This window comes from Nanorana parkeri, unplaced genomic scaffold (assembly GCF_000935625.1).
Source record: "Nanorana parkeri isolate BGI_ZX_2015 unplaced genomic scaffold, ASM93562v1 scaffold72, whole genome shotgun sequence".
NCBI lineage: Eukaryota > Metazoa > Chordata > Amphibia > Anura > Dicroglossidae > Nanorana > Nanorana parkeri.
In genome coordinates, this window is record NW_017306340.1 from 2660338 (window position 1) to 2674801 (window position 14464).

At 43.6% G+C, this 14464-nt stretch overlaps 1 protein-coding gene across 1 annotated transcript in view; it reads right to left on the bottom strand.

Annotated features, from left to right (window-relative positions):
* Positions 1-14464, bottom strand: part of SNX5 (sorting nexin 5) — a 55059-nt gene that overhangs the window by 22773 nt on the left and 17822 nt on the right. The window contains exons 2-5 of the mRNA XM_018576635.1: positions 9727-9831; positions 7115-7225; positions 5384-5505; positions 971-1094 (exon numbers count right to left, since the gene is read on the bottom strand). Of these exons, the coding sequence (XP_018432137.1) occupies positions 971-1094; positions 5384-5505; positions 7115-7225; positions 9727-9831 (462 nt within the window). The remainder of the gene's footprint in view (positions 1-970; positions 1095-5383; positions 5506-7114; positions 7226-9726; positions 9832-14464) is intronic.

A 14464-nucleotide genomic window follows, 5' to 3' on the forward strand; every position in this document is an offset into this window, starting at 1 on the left:
AGTGTATTATTGTGTTTTAAGCTGCCCATACACCTTACAACCATCGCATGACTTTCATTATGCAATGGTTGTAACGTCATTAAAATTTCGTACAATCTGCCTATCTTGGACAGGCAGATCGTACTTGCGATCGCAAGCCCTCCCGGCCGAGGGGAGGGCTTCCGATGATCGCAGCGCTGAGCGGGCAGTGTGCGCTTGCGCACATCGGCCTGCGCGGCATTCGTCTTCCGACCACACCACCAACCCGCCAAAAATTGATTGTAAGATTTTTGGCAGGTTTTCCAGCGTGCTTGGAAGACTAAAGTCGTACGACCTTACAGTAGAAGCGGTCGCACGCTGCCCATACACCTGCCGATTATCGTACGATAATCGGCAGGTGTATGGACACCTTTAGTGTATGTGTATATTAGGCCCCATTCACACCTACAGTATATTTCAGGTGTGATTAGAGATTCCTGTGTCAGGAACTTGCGTTTTCCTGCAGCAGGAATCCCTAATCTGCCGTTTACAAGTGGCAACTATTAGAAAATAAGAATCATAAGATTATTTAAGAGGGTGTGTTTAGGGGCGGAGTTAAGCCCAGGGCAGGGTAAGGGTTAGGTGGGGCAACTGGTGGCTAGTAACTCTTGAGGCCTGGCTAGTAGCTCAGGACTTGAAATGTTGAGCCCCGGTCTAGAGTATATTGCTCTGCTACCGCAGTAGAGGTTGAGGATTTGGTTGTGCCTTGCAATACAAGATCAGCTGAACAGAATGACAAATCGTTTGGTGGGTAAAACAATCATATGCAATTCAGATATCTATGTAGCCGCATTGCTGGAGCTCTGCTTTAGTAAGAAGAAAAAAAATAAAAAAATGGGGTTGTGACATTACATGACCGATTCGAGATTCCTGCTACCAAATGGAAAACCATCAGCAAATGAAAGAGCTGTGTCAGCATTCAGGCCTCTACACAGGAAGGAAGGGTGCTTACATCTTGGTCGTATTCCAGAAATATATGGAAGTTACGGTCTTTGCTCAAGTTGGGATGAGAGGAAATTCTCTGTAGAAAAACTTCATGTACAGACACGGTTTTCTTAAAAACTGCCAAATATTCCCTGCAAAAAAGGAGGGGAAAGTTTTTTTTTTTTTTTTATAGAATGCAGATGACTCCAAGGTGTACAGTCTAGTAGAACAGTAGATTTCATCCTTATACTTCTCATATTTGTGTAGCTTTGACCGACAGCAATTCAGTATGAAAGAAAAAAAATAAATAAAAATCACACAGCAAGAACGCTGGCAGTTGTGTTGTCCTCCTGCACACATCTGGCACACCAGCCTCTGCATTCCACTATGTGTGCCCAGGAAACTTTAATCCCTGGAGATATCTGTATGCCATATAAACCTTGGACACAGCTCCACACACAGCATTACGACCGAGGATCATCTGCCAAAATGCTAAAAAAACATGCATACATTTTCTTTCCTGCCAAAAACCACAGCTGCTAGCCAACAAAATATGTGTTAAAAGGAAAATAAACTTAATAAAATAAAAATAATGCTGAAATGAAGTGTAGTATTTACAGTTAATATTTAGTTTACCAAAAAGATATTTAATAATAAATAAAATTGTCCTAAAGTGCAACTTGATTGGAAGAAACAGCAGCTTAGACATCTGTGGCCCCTCAGGATGAGTTGCACAGTTTTGGATATGTGCTTTGCAACTATAAAAAAAACATATTGGCGTAAACCCTTAAATAGTATTTCTCTTATCACAGACAACTGAGACTTTCCATTTGCACCTCCTATGAAGAACAGTCAGCTGGCTACAAGCTAAGAATGCTTTTTAATATTTAGCTTTTCTGCTAACAAAATATAAAATTAAAAAAAGACAATCAGCTGAAGGCAAAGGACAGAGATAAATTCCATCACAATCTTCCTGTAGTCATAACAATGTACAAGCAATGGTGAAGCCTTTCACTACACATGGGTGCATTACAGCAATTCAGGACAACTTTAAAATGTAAGACCAAACTTTTTTTTTTTGGGCAGAGGGTTAGAACCTCTGTTAAGTTTTAATTGCAGTTTGTGTCCCTGTTGAGCATATTCATCCATTTGTCCTGGTGACCACTGTCACCAAGACATAAAGCTAGGGGGAATCCCATGTTTAAAGTGGCCCCCTGCACAGTAAGCGAGGGTACATCTTCTAAGCAGGGGCATCCTTAGCTTAGCCCAGGGATGGCCAAACTCTGGCCCTCCAGCTGTGGTGAAACTACAAATCCCATGATGCATCTCTCTCCGGGAGTGATGTCTGTGGCTGTGAGAATCTTGCAAAGCCTCATGGGATTTGTAGTTCCACCACAGCATGAGGGCTGCAGTTTGGCCACCCCTGGCTTAGCCTAATCGCTGCCTGTGGTAAGGAAGGTAGGACTTTATGTGTTGGTCTTGCATGCCAACGGGGGTTGCAGTTGCGATTGAGCATGCTAGCCAGCTCTGGCCGGCATCTTGCCCAGCTCCTGGGCAGTGATGTCACTGGTTGCCAGGAGCTGGGCAAAGCATCCCAGGTGGGGGTGGGGGGTGCAGCAGGCAGAGTGGCATGCGGCTCTAAAATACCACCTGATACAACAGCCCCAGGCTGCCTCATTATAGAGACGGCCCTGCTTCCAAGAATGACCATGCTCTGGTGACAACTGTTTAAAAGTGTAATTACTAAAGCCCGGATTGACGACTGGCTGTCAGCGGCTATGAGGGGTTATGGGGGGGTTCACATTTTTAGCACGCATGTCCAATGGTAAAAAGTATTCTGACATTCGTTTGTCAAGGAGGAGATCTGCACTTTAAGAACATGGCCAGAAAACGCACAAAAAGCAGTTCCTGTACTTGGAGAAACTGTTGCTTTGCTTCAAGCATTAGAGCGCTGATGTGTGAATGGGCACCCTAGAAAACAATGCAGTTTGGAACACTGGGAGTTTTGCTGCTTCAAGCATACAACGACAAAATGCCTAAATATAAACAGGGACAGAGGGAGATTTCCCTCTAACTTCCTACTGCATCTCCAGGACAGGAAGTGAAGACAAAATATCTCCCCAATACTACACAAACACTGAAATGTGTTTTAACTCTTCTCAACTCTAACCAAAAAAAAAAGGAAGAAGTTTAGCCTATACATGCACCAGATCCTGAAATATCCATCATGTACCTCTATGCTGTCTTAGAACTCATTTCTCTATTCTACATATTTCATCCTCTTGATTCTCAGCCGAACTAAGCCAAAAAGGGAACCTAGTGCTGCTATGCTACCAGGAGCTGGGCTTGCACAATTGTGTACAGAGGGAGTTTTATGCTTTGGGATGTCATGTCCTGTAACCCTTGCTGTATTAGACTAAGGCACACATGTACAACAGAGAATCTACTATAAATAACACAGTGATATAGTCTGCTATCACTAGTTGCATGATTATTCATACAGCTTTACACATCTAAAAGTGCGCTTCACGTATACAGAAAACCCTAGATTTATATGCGTTTATAATGGGGTCACTTCACAGGACCTCTATTTTGGGTGTGCCACAAAACCAGGAAGAATCATGTGAAGGATTAACACTTAACGCACCAGATGAAAGAAGGTCATGTGTCCTCACTGACCCAAGTGGCAACTTGTGACTGTAATAGAGAATACATTGTATGCTGGATCATGGTGACTCAGAGCCTCTCTACAAACAAGTTCTCTGGCTCCTGACAGTTTTTGTTGGACGAGATTCCCTAACATCAGGCTGGTGAGAGAACATTTTCTTAATCCTTGTTTGGAATTCTATAAAAAGTATTTCAGTTCAGACCGCCAAGTAAATATGAAATGGCAATAAATAAGAAACTGAACATTCTAACAATAAGCTTAACCCTTTTAGAAATATCTGTTAGATACGTCAGTGGTAGGAGTCCCCAGTTAGTTTGTTTCTCATTAGAGAGGACTCATGTGATCTGCTGCTCCTTCACCACCCAGTCACGGGCTTGGGGCAGGGAGGTGACCTAGTTGTATTGCTCAAGTGCCACAGAGGAAGGTTAAAGGGTTAATGAACCCTCAGCTTGTTTTTGCATAGATCTACTGCTAGTAAGCAGTAGATCTATGCAAAAACTTTCAAAAAGGTGTTTATTTTTTAAACAGGTTTAAACCTACCTGTGTCTATACCGCACGCTCCCATCCAAACATCTGAAGAGTCTTGGGCGGCTGCAAAGGATATTGGGGTGGGCGCATGCGCAACTCAGATGTTCGGACGGGAGACGAGGAGAGACACAAGGCAGGGGTCAAAATTTTCACTTGCCTGCTCGCATTTGGCGAGTGGAAATGCAGTGCAGGCGAGTGGAAATTCCTGTCAGGGTTGCGGTCTCAGACCGCCTACCTGACTCGTGGGAGCAACTGCTCCTGCTGGTCTGTCTCCCTTGCTTTCGGCCAGAGCTCTTCACTGAGCTCTGGGTCGAAAAACAAAGTGATTAGTAAGGTCTGCAGACCTTACTAATCACACTAGATCACCAGAGATCTATCTGCCTGCTCGCCTCCTCCCTGCAGAAAGACAAGCAGGATATTCTTGTAACTTTATTCTGCATAAAACATGTAACCGCGTCATTGAGAAGATTATTTAAGAGTGTGCGTTTAGGGGCGGAGTTAAGGCCGCGGGAGGGTAGGGGTTAGGTGGGCAACTGGTGGCGAGTAACTCTTAAGGCCTGGCTAGTAGCTCAGGACTCGAAATTTTGACCCCTGCAAAAGTTAAGTCTATGGAGCAGCGTGCACCCGCACAGACTCTGTGGGACATGAGAGAAGGAGGACAGAGGAGTCAGCACTGGATCGGAGACCAGCACTGGAGGGACAGCTGAAAACTACAGGAAAGATGGGATTAAGCAGCATGATTTAAAAAGGTAAGTCCTTACACTAACATTGGGGGGAGGGAAAAAAATATCCTTTAATGTCACTAAGTCACCATCTAGGCTGCATAGATTGGCAGGGCCAAGTAATATCAGGAATGGGCAGACAAATACAAATGCTTTTCCAAATATAACCGCTCCTTATATGAATTTCAACTATTCAGTTTCGGAGTTCAGCTTTAAAAGGTTGGCGTGAAGAGTCTGAAAAATGAGTATCCTTGTCAATTTTGGATTGACCACTGTCATTTAACCCTTTCGCTGCCAAGCCCTCCGGAAAATTTTTCAAATCAGCTGGCCAAGCCATTTTTGAATTTTCTGCAATTTTTTCCTATTGGTTTGATTTTCAACTGCTGCGTTGCTAGCGTTTGTAAAAGACCCCCCAAACCATATATTTTCTGAAAGCATATATGAAAACATATCAATAGAATAGGTAGGCGATAGTTACACCCAATAAAAATATACATTATAAAATATCTATGCAGGTACATACGCCTCTAATTCTTGTTTCATTTTAGCAAATTCATCTTTTGTCATAGAGCCTTCTCCTTCACCCAACTTCTGCATCTTTTCCCTTGGCCCATCAAAGTCAGGTTTTGCAGGTGCTGGTGGAATCTAGATATGAAAAGAATTTTAAGTGGAGCAATGCAATTTATTACTGGTCATACCCATTCACAAAGCCTTTTGCTTTATTTCAGTCCACTCTGTCAAAGGCCAAGACTACAACAAACTTAATAAACTTTGTAGTGTCATTTCACAAAATGCCTCATGCAAAATGAGCCAGTAGCCTCTTAACAATATACAAATCTTTAACACCTTCCTATTAACCATCAATTAGTTTTGTTAGTTTTTAATAAAATGTTATATAGTTTTAAAAATTATTTTTAAATTGCACTATGCTGGCTGGCATAAACAGCCATCAAATACCAAAGAACTTTTAAAAACTGTTCCTCCCATATGCTCCTTTTCTGGATAGAAATTAAAACAAGTTGCTTGCATCTCTTTCTTTGCATAATAGGATATAAAAGTCCAACATGAGGTTTTATGATACAGACTAGTCAATTGCACAGTGCAGAAAGGCTTAAAATGATATATGTCTGTCTATAAGAAGCACCTTTAAATGAAACCTGGGCCCATTCAGGGTGCAGCAACAGGTTTGCTTGAATCCCTCTAACCAGCAGGAAACATTTCACCTTCCTTCACCTCCCCACCTCTCCCTTCAGCGCGGGGGGGCCTAAAAGGAAATACCAAGTACTTTCAGGTATGGAGAGGAATGTGGTCCAGCTCGGACTGTGTTGATTGACCCACTTCATGTGGCACACTGGGAATCCATAGCCCGGTGTAAGCTACAAGATTACACAGGACTTTCCTTGCACTTCTGGCAGGTTAGAGAAGCTGCATATTAAGAACGCTAAATATAAGCTACAGGAATGGTCAGCGTTAAAGAAGAACTCCGGGCAGAATTATTCTCATTTTTGTCGAAGGACAGGGAAAATGTTATACTCATCTAAACCTTGCAACCGACTGGCTGTTAAACCGATCCCTACAGGCTCTCTACCCCTCTGCTTGATGACATGTCCCTCAGCGTCCTCGTGTTCTATACACTGTATGGGATGTGATTCACGGGACCTTAGACCACTGGAGAAGAGGGGGAGAGAGGCTTGCAGAGACCAGTCTAACAGCCAGCCAGCCGCAAGGTTCAGGTGAGTATAACTTTTCTTCTCTAGATGAGAACAAGCACACAACCCTTGCAGTGCAGGGGGTAGTCCCATTGCAAGGGTTAAGAATAATTCTGCTTGGAGTTCTTCTTGAAGTAAAGCAACAATTCACCTTAAAGGGTACATTCAAGTTATTGCTTTGCGATCCTCATTGTTATAGGTATGTTAGGACCCGTGTCAACACGCTTTGGGCTTTTGTTGATGGGCAACCGCAGCATGCTTTTGACATGAGTTTCAGATGCTTCTGAGATTATTCACAAATCACAGAGATCTGACCAGTCAGCTTTTACATTCCTACAGGCTTGTATGGAGATAGAAGCAGTTCTGAAAAGAACAAAGGCCTGACAACAAAGGCCCTTTATACTGCATCTTCTGAAACATTTCATTTTTGAAAGCATTGAAAAAACTGGACTGCTAAACAGATTTGAAGTTAAAGTTGAAATCGGTGTCATTTTCCAGCAGAGATGATTAGGGAGACTGCAAGCAGCTAATAAAAAGATACCCACAATAATGCCAGCATACTCCTCGGTCTCAGTAAGGGACTCATGTAACCAGATGAAGTCATCGTGCTGACGGGTCACAGAGAACTCTGGGTTCTGGAACGTGTTCAAAGTAGTCTGAAAGATAAATTATAATCTGTATTATAATACATACACACACAGCCTTCTTACTGAACATTCTATATGGTGATCTGCTACAAGCAAGAAAAAAAAAGAGAAGGTTTCATATGCAATGCTGCAAGGCTATTTTCGTATCCAGTGTGTTTAGCTGGCAATACTCATTACAAATGGTCATGAACAATCTCTGCACAATCTGCCAAAACAATGTCATGTGAGGGCTTGACATGTGAGATGTCCGTTTATATGTATTCAAGCATGTACTTGCACTGCATAGAGGTGGGGAAATCAAATGTAGATTATACAAATCACATTGCAACATGTAGGCTTAACATGTACGGACTAGGGATGTTCAGATACCAAGTACCGTGCTCGGTACAAGTACAGATACTTTTCCAGCTCCGAGACTAGAGAAACATTCAAGTTAGGAGGCAATTGTTTTTTAAAGGAGCATACGGAACTCCTGGGATTTGTGCATCCCTGTTTTAATGTATGAAAGATAGATATGTACGATAGATATGCTTCTAGCTATCCATCTTCTAGCTATCCATCTTCTAGCTATCCATCTTCTAGCTATCCATCTTCTAGCTATCCATCTTCTAGCTATCCATCTTCTATAACAATACAGACTAATGATTTCAGGAGAGTGGTGGAGGTCCCAGCTGCAACCCTGGTACTTCTTATGAAAATGCCAAGTGTCGGCACTGGTATCTTAACATCCCTTGTACAGACACTCCTCAGTTTATGATGGAGTTACATTCTGATACCTTCGCGTTACGATGGGTTTATCGTAAACTGGGGAGTGTACTGTAGTGTCACGGTCAGCAGCAGACAGTACACAATGGGGAACAATAGCCAGGCTGTTATTGGCCATTTCAAATTGAAATACCAGGCTGGCTATTGAAACCCCACCCACTAAGAGGAGGAGTGGACCTGAGAGAGAAAGTTTTCTCTCAGGTCCGCTTCTCTGCTCAGCGGGTGGGTGCAATAGCCATCCTGCTATTGGCTATTGTAATTTGAAATAGCCAATAGCAGTCTTGCTATTGTTTCGGGCTGTTTACAGCAACCTGCCGGCTGCAGATGCTAGCCGGCAGGTGAATGGGGAAGTGGAGCGCCTAGGGCAGTGGTGGCGAACCTTGGCACTCCAGCTGTTTTGGAACTACAAGTCCCATGAGGCATTGCAAGGCTCTGACAGCCACAGACATTAACTCCCAGAGGCAGATGCATGTTGGGATTTGTAGTTTTGGCACAGCTGGAGTGCCAAGGTTCGCCACCACTGGCCTAGGGTATGGTTGCTTGAGAGTTACCATTCTGGTACAGTTTTCTGGCACCTACTGATCCCCTGGGTGCTGAATAACTGGGAGTTCACTGGACAGTAAACTCCATTGTAAATGTGAAAGATCGGAACTCGATTGATTGCAATCAGAGGAGCATCTGTATGGGAGGTTTTTAGTATCTATAAAAAAAAAAAAAAAGAAGAAAACAGGAAAAAGTAAAACGTTTAAACAAACAAAACAAAAAGTCATTAGAATAACTGCTGAGCACACAAACCTGCAGCGATGCCTCCTGCTTTGTACAACTTTTATCCAGCAGAGATCCCCAATCATACGACTAAGAGGGTTATTTACCAAACTAAGCCGAAGGCTTTCTGCAGCCAAAGCGAACCGAAGGATTAGCAGAACGTTTGGCTAAATCCTTCGGCTCTTTAGTGAATAACCCCCCAAAGTCTAGCACACAGTTTTGTCAATTGCAATACAGTTCATTTTTACATGCTATACTGCAGAGACATTTTTGAAGGAGGGTCTGAATTGTGACAAATTATATGCAGGCTGCATGAATATCATATGCATCAGCAGCACTGAGGTTAGGATAAATCTTTGGAAATACATTAGAGAACTATGGGGTTAGGGCTTTTCCCCATAGTTCTCCTAAGGGAAATGGGAGGACACAAACTAGCGTCCTCCTCCCGTAACCCTAAGCTCAATATACCGCAAGCTACAGCTCGTGGCATACTGAGACGCTGCAGCCGGGACGGATCCCGACTTTACTGTTGAGATCCACCCAGCTGCGTGACAGCTGGCTTTGCCTATCTAGAGGCAGAGCCAGCTGTACCCGCCCCCTCCAGTTCCGCCAGTCAGCGCTGGAGGATCGGAGCGGGGAGGGGAATCCCTGCAGGGAGCTGTGAGTGACAGTCACTGCTCTCTGCAGGGATAGATCGAGAAGTGAGCAAGCGGCGGTATGTGTTCGCTCACTTCACCGATCTATAGAGCCGACCTGTGACAGTTTCAATGTCACAGGTCGGCTAGAACTATGAGGCTGAGTGATTTTCACTCATCTCATAGTTCTCCTTTAAGTCGCACATATTCAGGGCCTTTACCAAATGCACTGGAAATAGAAGGCAGCATGCAAATACATAATGGTATTAGAAAAATCATACAAAATGAAAAAAACGCCAAACCCCTCACCATGTATGCTTCTTCTAAAGGTCACTTTCATCTCACCTTTGTGTGGACAGTGAACTTCACTTTATCTCGCTCACTGATTGCATCTGGAATGTCAATCTGTAGAGATGGGTCAGTGTTCAGATCCACAGATACAGACCTAACCTAATGGCAGAACAGTCAACAGATTAAAGATTGTAATTTAAAGACCAATACTAAAAATGTAACATTGAGAGATTTAAAAATAAACTAATGTAACAAACACATTATAATATTAGCAATTATTCATTACAAATGTGTAATATAATATATCACAGTTTTGAACTGGAGATGCTCAACTGGTTGGGGGTTTTTTTCCGGGAAGAGCATGGTAGCTGGGCAACTAAAAATTCTGTATGTCGGCGGAGGAAAAAATAACCCAGCAGTTACACCAGTGTATGGCACAGCATCGAAGAGCCAAACCCTCTGGTCAGGATTCAGAGTGTAAAAAAGGAAAAAGGTCACTCCATTGAAGACTATGACAGGCAGGTGGACTGGTTTAAAAGGTGTGTGTGTGTGTGTGTGTGTGGGGGGGGGTGAGACATCTATTGTCTGCCACATACAGTGCTGTTTTAACACCTCTGGGCGAGTCCACACCGCCTGCAGGCAGCAATCATCTACACCTTTCCTCCATGGAGTGTCTGACCCCATGCTGGTTATGATAAACAATGTGAATTGGAGTAACCATATTTATTCCAGAGAATTTTGTACAAGTCATTGTGAATTGTCAGCAATGACCAAAGAGACTTCAAGAAAAATACAGCAAGTCCAGTTGCCTTGATTTAACTTTTTGCAGATGCTAGGATTTCTCTCTTTCTAAAGGTGGCCATACACTTTACAACCCTCGCAAGACCTTTGTCTTGCGAGGGTTGTAAAGTAATTGAAAAAAGTACGATCTGCCCATCTTGGACAGGCAATGGGGGGGGGTGAGACATCTATTGTCTGCCACATACAGTGCTGTTTTAACACCTCTGGGCGAGTCCACACCGCCTGCAGGCAGCAATCATCTACACCTTTCCTCCATGGAGTGTCTGACCCCATGCTGGTTATGATAAACAATGTGAATTGGAGTAACCATATTTATTCCAGAGAATTTTGTACAAGTCATTGTGAATTGTCAGCAATGACCAAAGAGACTTCAAGAAAAATACAGCAAGTCCAGTTGCCTTGATTTAACTTTTTGCAGATGCTAGGATTTCTCTCTTTCTAAAGGTGGCCATACACTTTACAACCCTCGCAAGACCTTTGTCTTGCGAGGGTTGTAAAGTAATTGAAAAAAGTACGATCTGCCCATCTTGGACAGGCAGATCGTACTTGCGATCATCGCAAGCCCGCCCCTCTGAGAAGCAGGCTTCCGATGACTGCAATGCGGAACGGGCAGTGTGCGCATGCACACACCAGCCCGTTCGGCAGTTGTCGAACAAGCACGCCACGGGTTTTCCAGCCTGCTTGTTCGACGGAAGACGTGCGACCGTACAGAAGAAACGGTAGCACGCCTTCCATACACTTTGCGATTATCGTATGATTTCCCGCGATAATCGTACAGTGTATGGGCACCTTTACCAGTACTAGAAGAGTGACAGCTAGTAGTGGAATTTGTACTATTGAAAACCCTTCCACTTTTAATAAACATAATTATTTATATACAAAGAAACAGTTCAATTGCTCCAGTCTATGTAGTTTTAACCCAATATTCCCATCTTCATGCATGAGGTAGAAAAAAAAAAAAGCTGCTGCAATTTGTTTAGATACAGATTGCCTGGGATAGAAAAGCCAGTCATAGAAAACTGTACGCTTACATATGTGACGTATGCATTGTGCACATGTTTATTCAGTCCTCATACGGCTGTTCTGTAGACCTCCACCCCGTTAGCCTGAATATGGCAAATTCTTGGTTTTATCTTGTTTGGGAGACATTGGACGGCTGAATCTGACTTATGGGCAGTTGCAGAGAATAAGTTCGATATTAGCTAGGATAAATAGGAGTAAAAATTGGTCTAGTCAGTGGTTGGTAGAAGGAGGAATAATCATTGGTATCAGTGGGAGGAATAGTGCCCCATCATTGGTGGGAGTGGAGTGCGGAAGGGGGGAAAACAGTGCCCAAGGGCCAGATAAAAGCAAGCAGAGGGCAATATCTGTCCCATGGGCTGTAGATGGGGGAATCACAGACCTAGATCAAATTTGCATATTTTACCACTGGTATGTGTTAAATAGAAAAACCATGTCTGTGTATCAGAGGCTTGCAACGCTCTACATCATAATAAAAATGTCCTTCCTGCATCAAGGCACAGAGATAAATGATCGATTAATAATTTAACAGGCATTTGGGTCTTCAAAAGGTATGTACAATCAGCGAAAGAGCGCCGAGGGCAGAAGAGTGTACATGTATGTCTTGTGTGCCCTTGCTGCATCTTGGCCGTTACTTGCACCGTGTTCACTCTAGACCAGTGGTTCTCAACCTGTGTAACCTCAGGACCCACATTTGTCCTCATCACAACCCAAGTGGAACTGCAATGGAACGCACGGCATTAGGGTACCACGTGTTCCGTTGCGGGCGTACGAACTGTGGGTGGGTGGTGCATTTGGGGTACCATTCAAAGGAATGGCAACACACCTCCCACACCAAAATGCACGGTAGGCGAAATTACATTGGTACAGTGCGGTAATCGCACGTCACAATGCAATTAACGCACTGTACTTGTGTGAATGGGCACTATTTATTTTATTTTTTTAAAGGTCCAGCCAGTCTCCCTACCTTGCGAGAACTGGTATGGATCCTCAGCCTGAGGTCCAGTGTGGTCTGCTGTGTGGTGGCAGAGCTCCATCCATATGTACATTACTTGTACAGCTCCCTTGCGCAGGCTGTAGAGGTGACGGGAGCAGGAATGCGAGGTCACTCAGGTCCAGGCACTTCTATAAAACATGTGAGTGAGCTGTAAGCAATGCACTTATGGATGGAGCTCACTCGTGGCCATAGCCCCATCCAATCTTAAGCTGACACTCAGCAGCATATTTTGAATTGGTGCAAGAACTGAGTGTTGCACTAGGGGGAGGCAGAGGAGCCTCTCACCTAGAAAAGTGGAAGGCATGCGGCGACCCACTTTTGGGTCACGACCCACCAGTTGAGAACCAAGGCCTAGAACACATACATACCTTAGAAGCATTGCCACTTTAGTCTTAAGGGTTCAAAAGATTTTCTGATGAATGCTATAGGGTCCATTTATCAATGTTATCATCCAATATTTACCCAATTTTTGCCCACGTTAAACTTATTTTTCACAAAAGACACAATTAGAACAGCGAGTGAATCTTGGGTAAAAAACACTGATAGACTGCTATGTATCTAAATTAGTCTTCTGCAAGTATATATTTAACAACCTTCCAATGGTGCAGGGTCTGCTAAAGATCAGCAGGGAATCTCTAACAGGAAAGAAAGGAAATAAAGAAATATTTCATGTCAAAACACATCAGATAGACCAGTAGAGGTTGCAGAATTGAAGTTCTGGGTTCAATGAAAGTCATCTTCCTCTCCTAACAAAGTCTAGAAATATAAACAAGGAGAAACTGCTGAATCTGGGAAAAATATAGATAAGCTGAATGCATCAACATCCTGAGATAAAATGTCAGGAAAATGTCAGGAAACAAGCAAATAGAAAAACAGATCACATAAAAATACGTGGTCTGCAACGTCTGGTAAAAGTCCACCGAGCTTCCACTTTACCTTGGGTGGAGCTAGTAGGCAAATTGCTAGGCCTATGGTGAATGTAACAGTAGCACTATATTGTCAATGACTAGTTCGTAGACATTTAAGCCACATGACTATTGGGTTGCTTCTGATTAAAAGAAAGCCTGTGATGAGAGAATGAGGTCCACCACTGTGACCTAAAATTTGCTTCAATACTGTCTGGGTAGCTGACAACTAGTGCACATATCCGTTTTTACTTTGTATGGACATCACTGGTGGGATGCTTGTGCTGCAAAGTACTAAAGCCAGAGACATCCAATGTGCCTGCCACCCCCTTTCTGGCCAGAGCATTCCAGGTTGCCAAGAGATGGGTGGGTAGATGTGTAAAGCTGGCCGGCCATAAACGTATAGGATTATGTGCAGATTTTCTATGGTCAGATGGAAAAAGTGCAACACACTCTAAACTGTGTGGATGGAGGAATCTCCCACTGGACAAGCTTCAGTATCTGGCTAGTTGTCCCCGCTGGCTCTCAAAATACCTTAATCTAATTGGATGCAGGCATTGTTCAGGTATTTTGAGAGCCAGTGGGGCTGACTAGCAAGATACTGAAGTTTGGCCCAGCGGGAGATTCCGCCATCCACACAGTTTAGCGTATATGGATGAATCTGTTGCACTTTTTCCATCTGACCATAGAACATCTGCAGATAATCTATAGGTGTATGGCCAGCTTAAGGGCCCTACACATCTCCACACTCAGCTCTTAGCTATCTGGAATGCTCTTGGCTGGCATCCCACTGAGCTCCTGGCAACCAGTGACGCTGGTCTCTATTCATACTGGTGACCATTGACACCAAGACAGAAAATTAGAAATCCCCAATTTTACAGTTGTCCCCAGAAGCAGAGAGGGAGGGACATTTTCCAATGAGGTCAACTGCTCCAGTAATAAAATAAATACCCCTCATTTTGGAAAGAATTCTTCTGCTGACTCCTCAAGACAGGAAGTGGAGGGAAATCTCCCTGGAGAGACACGGAAAGCAAAGAATAATCTCATGGGGTTTAAGTCTTCCTACCCA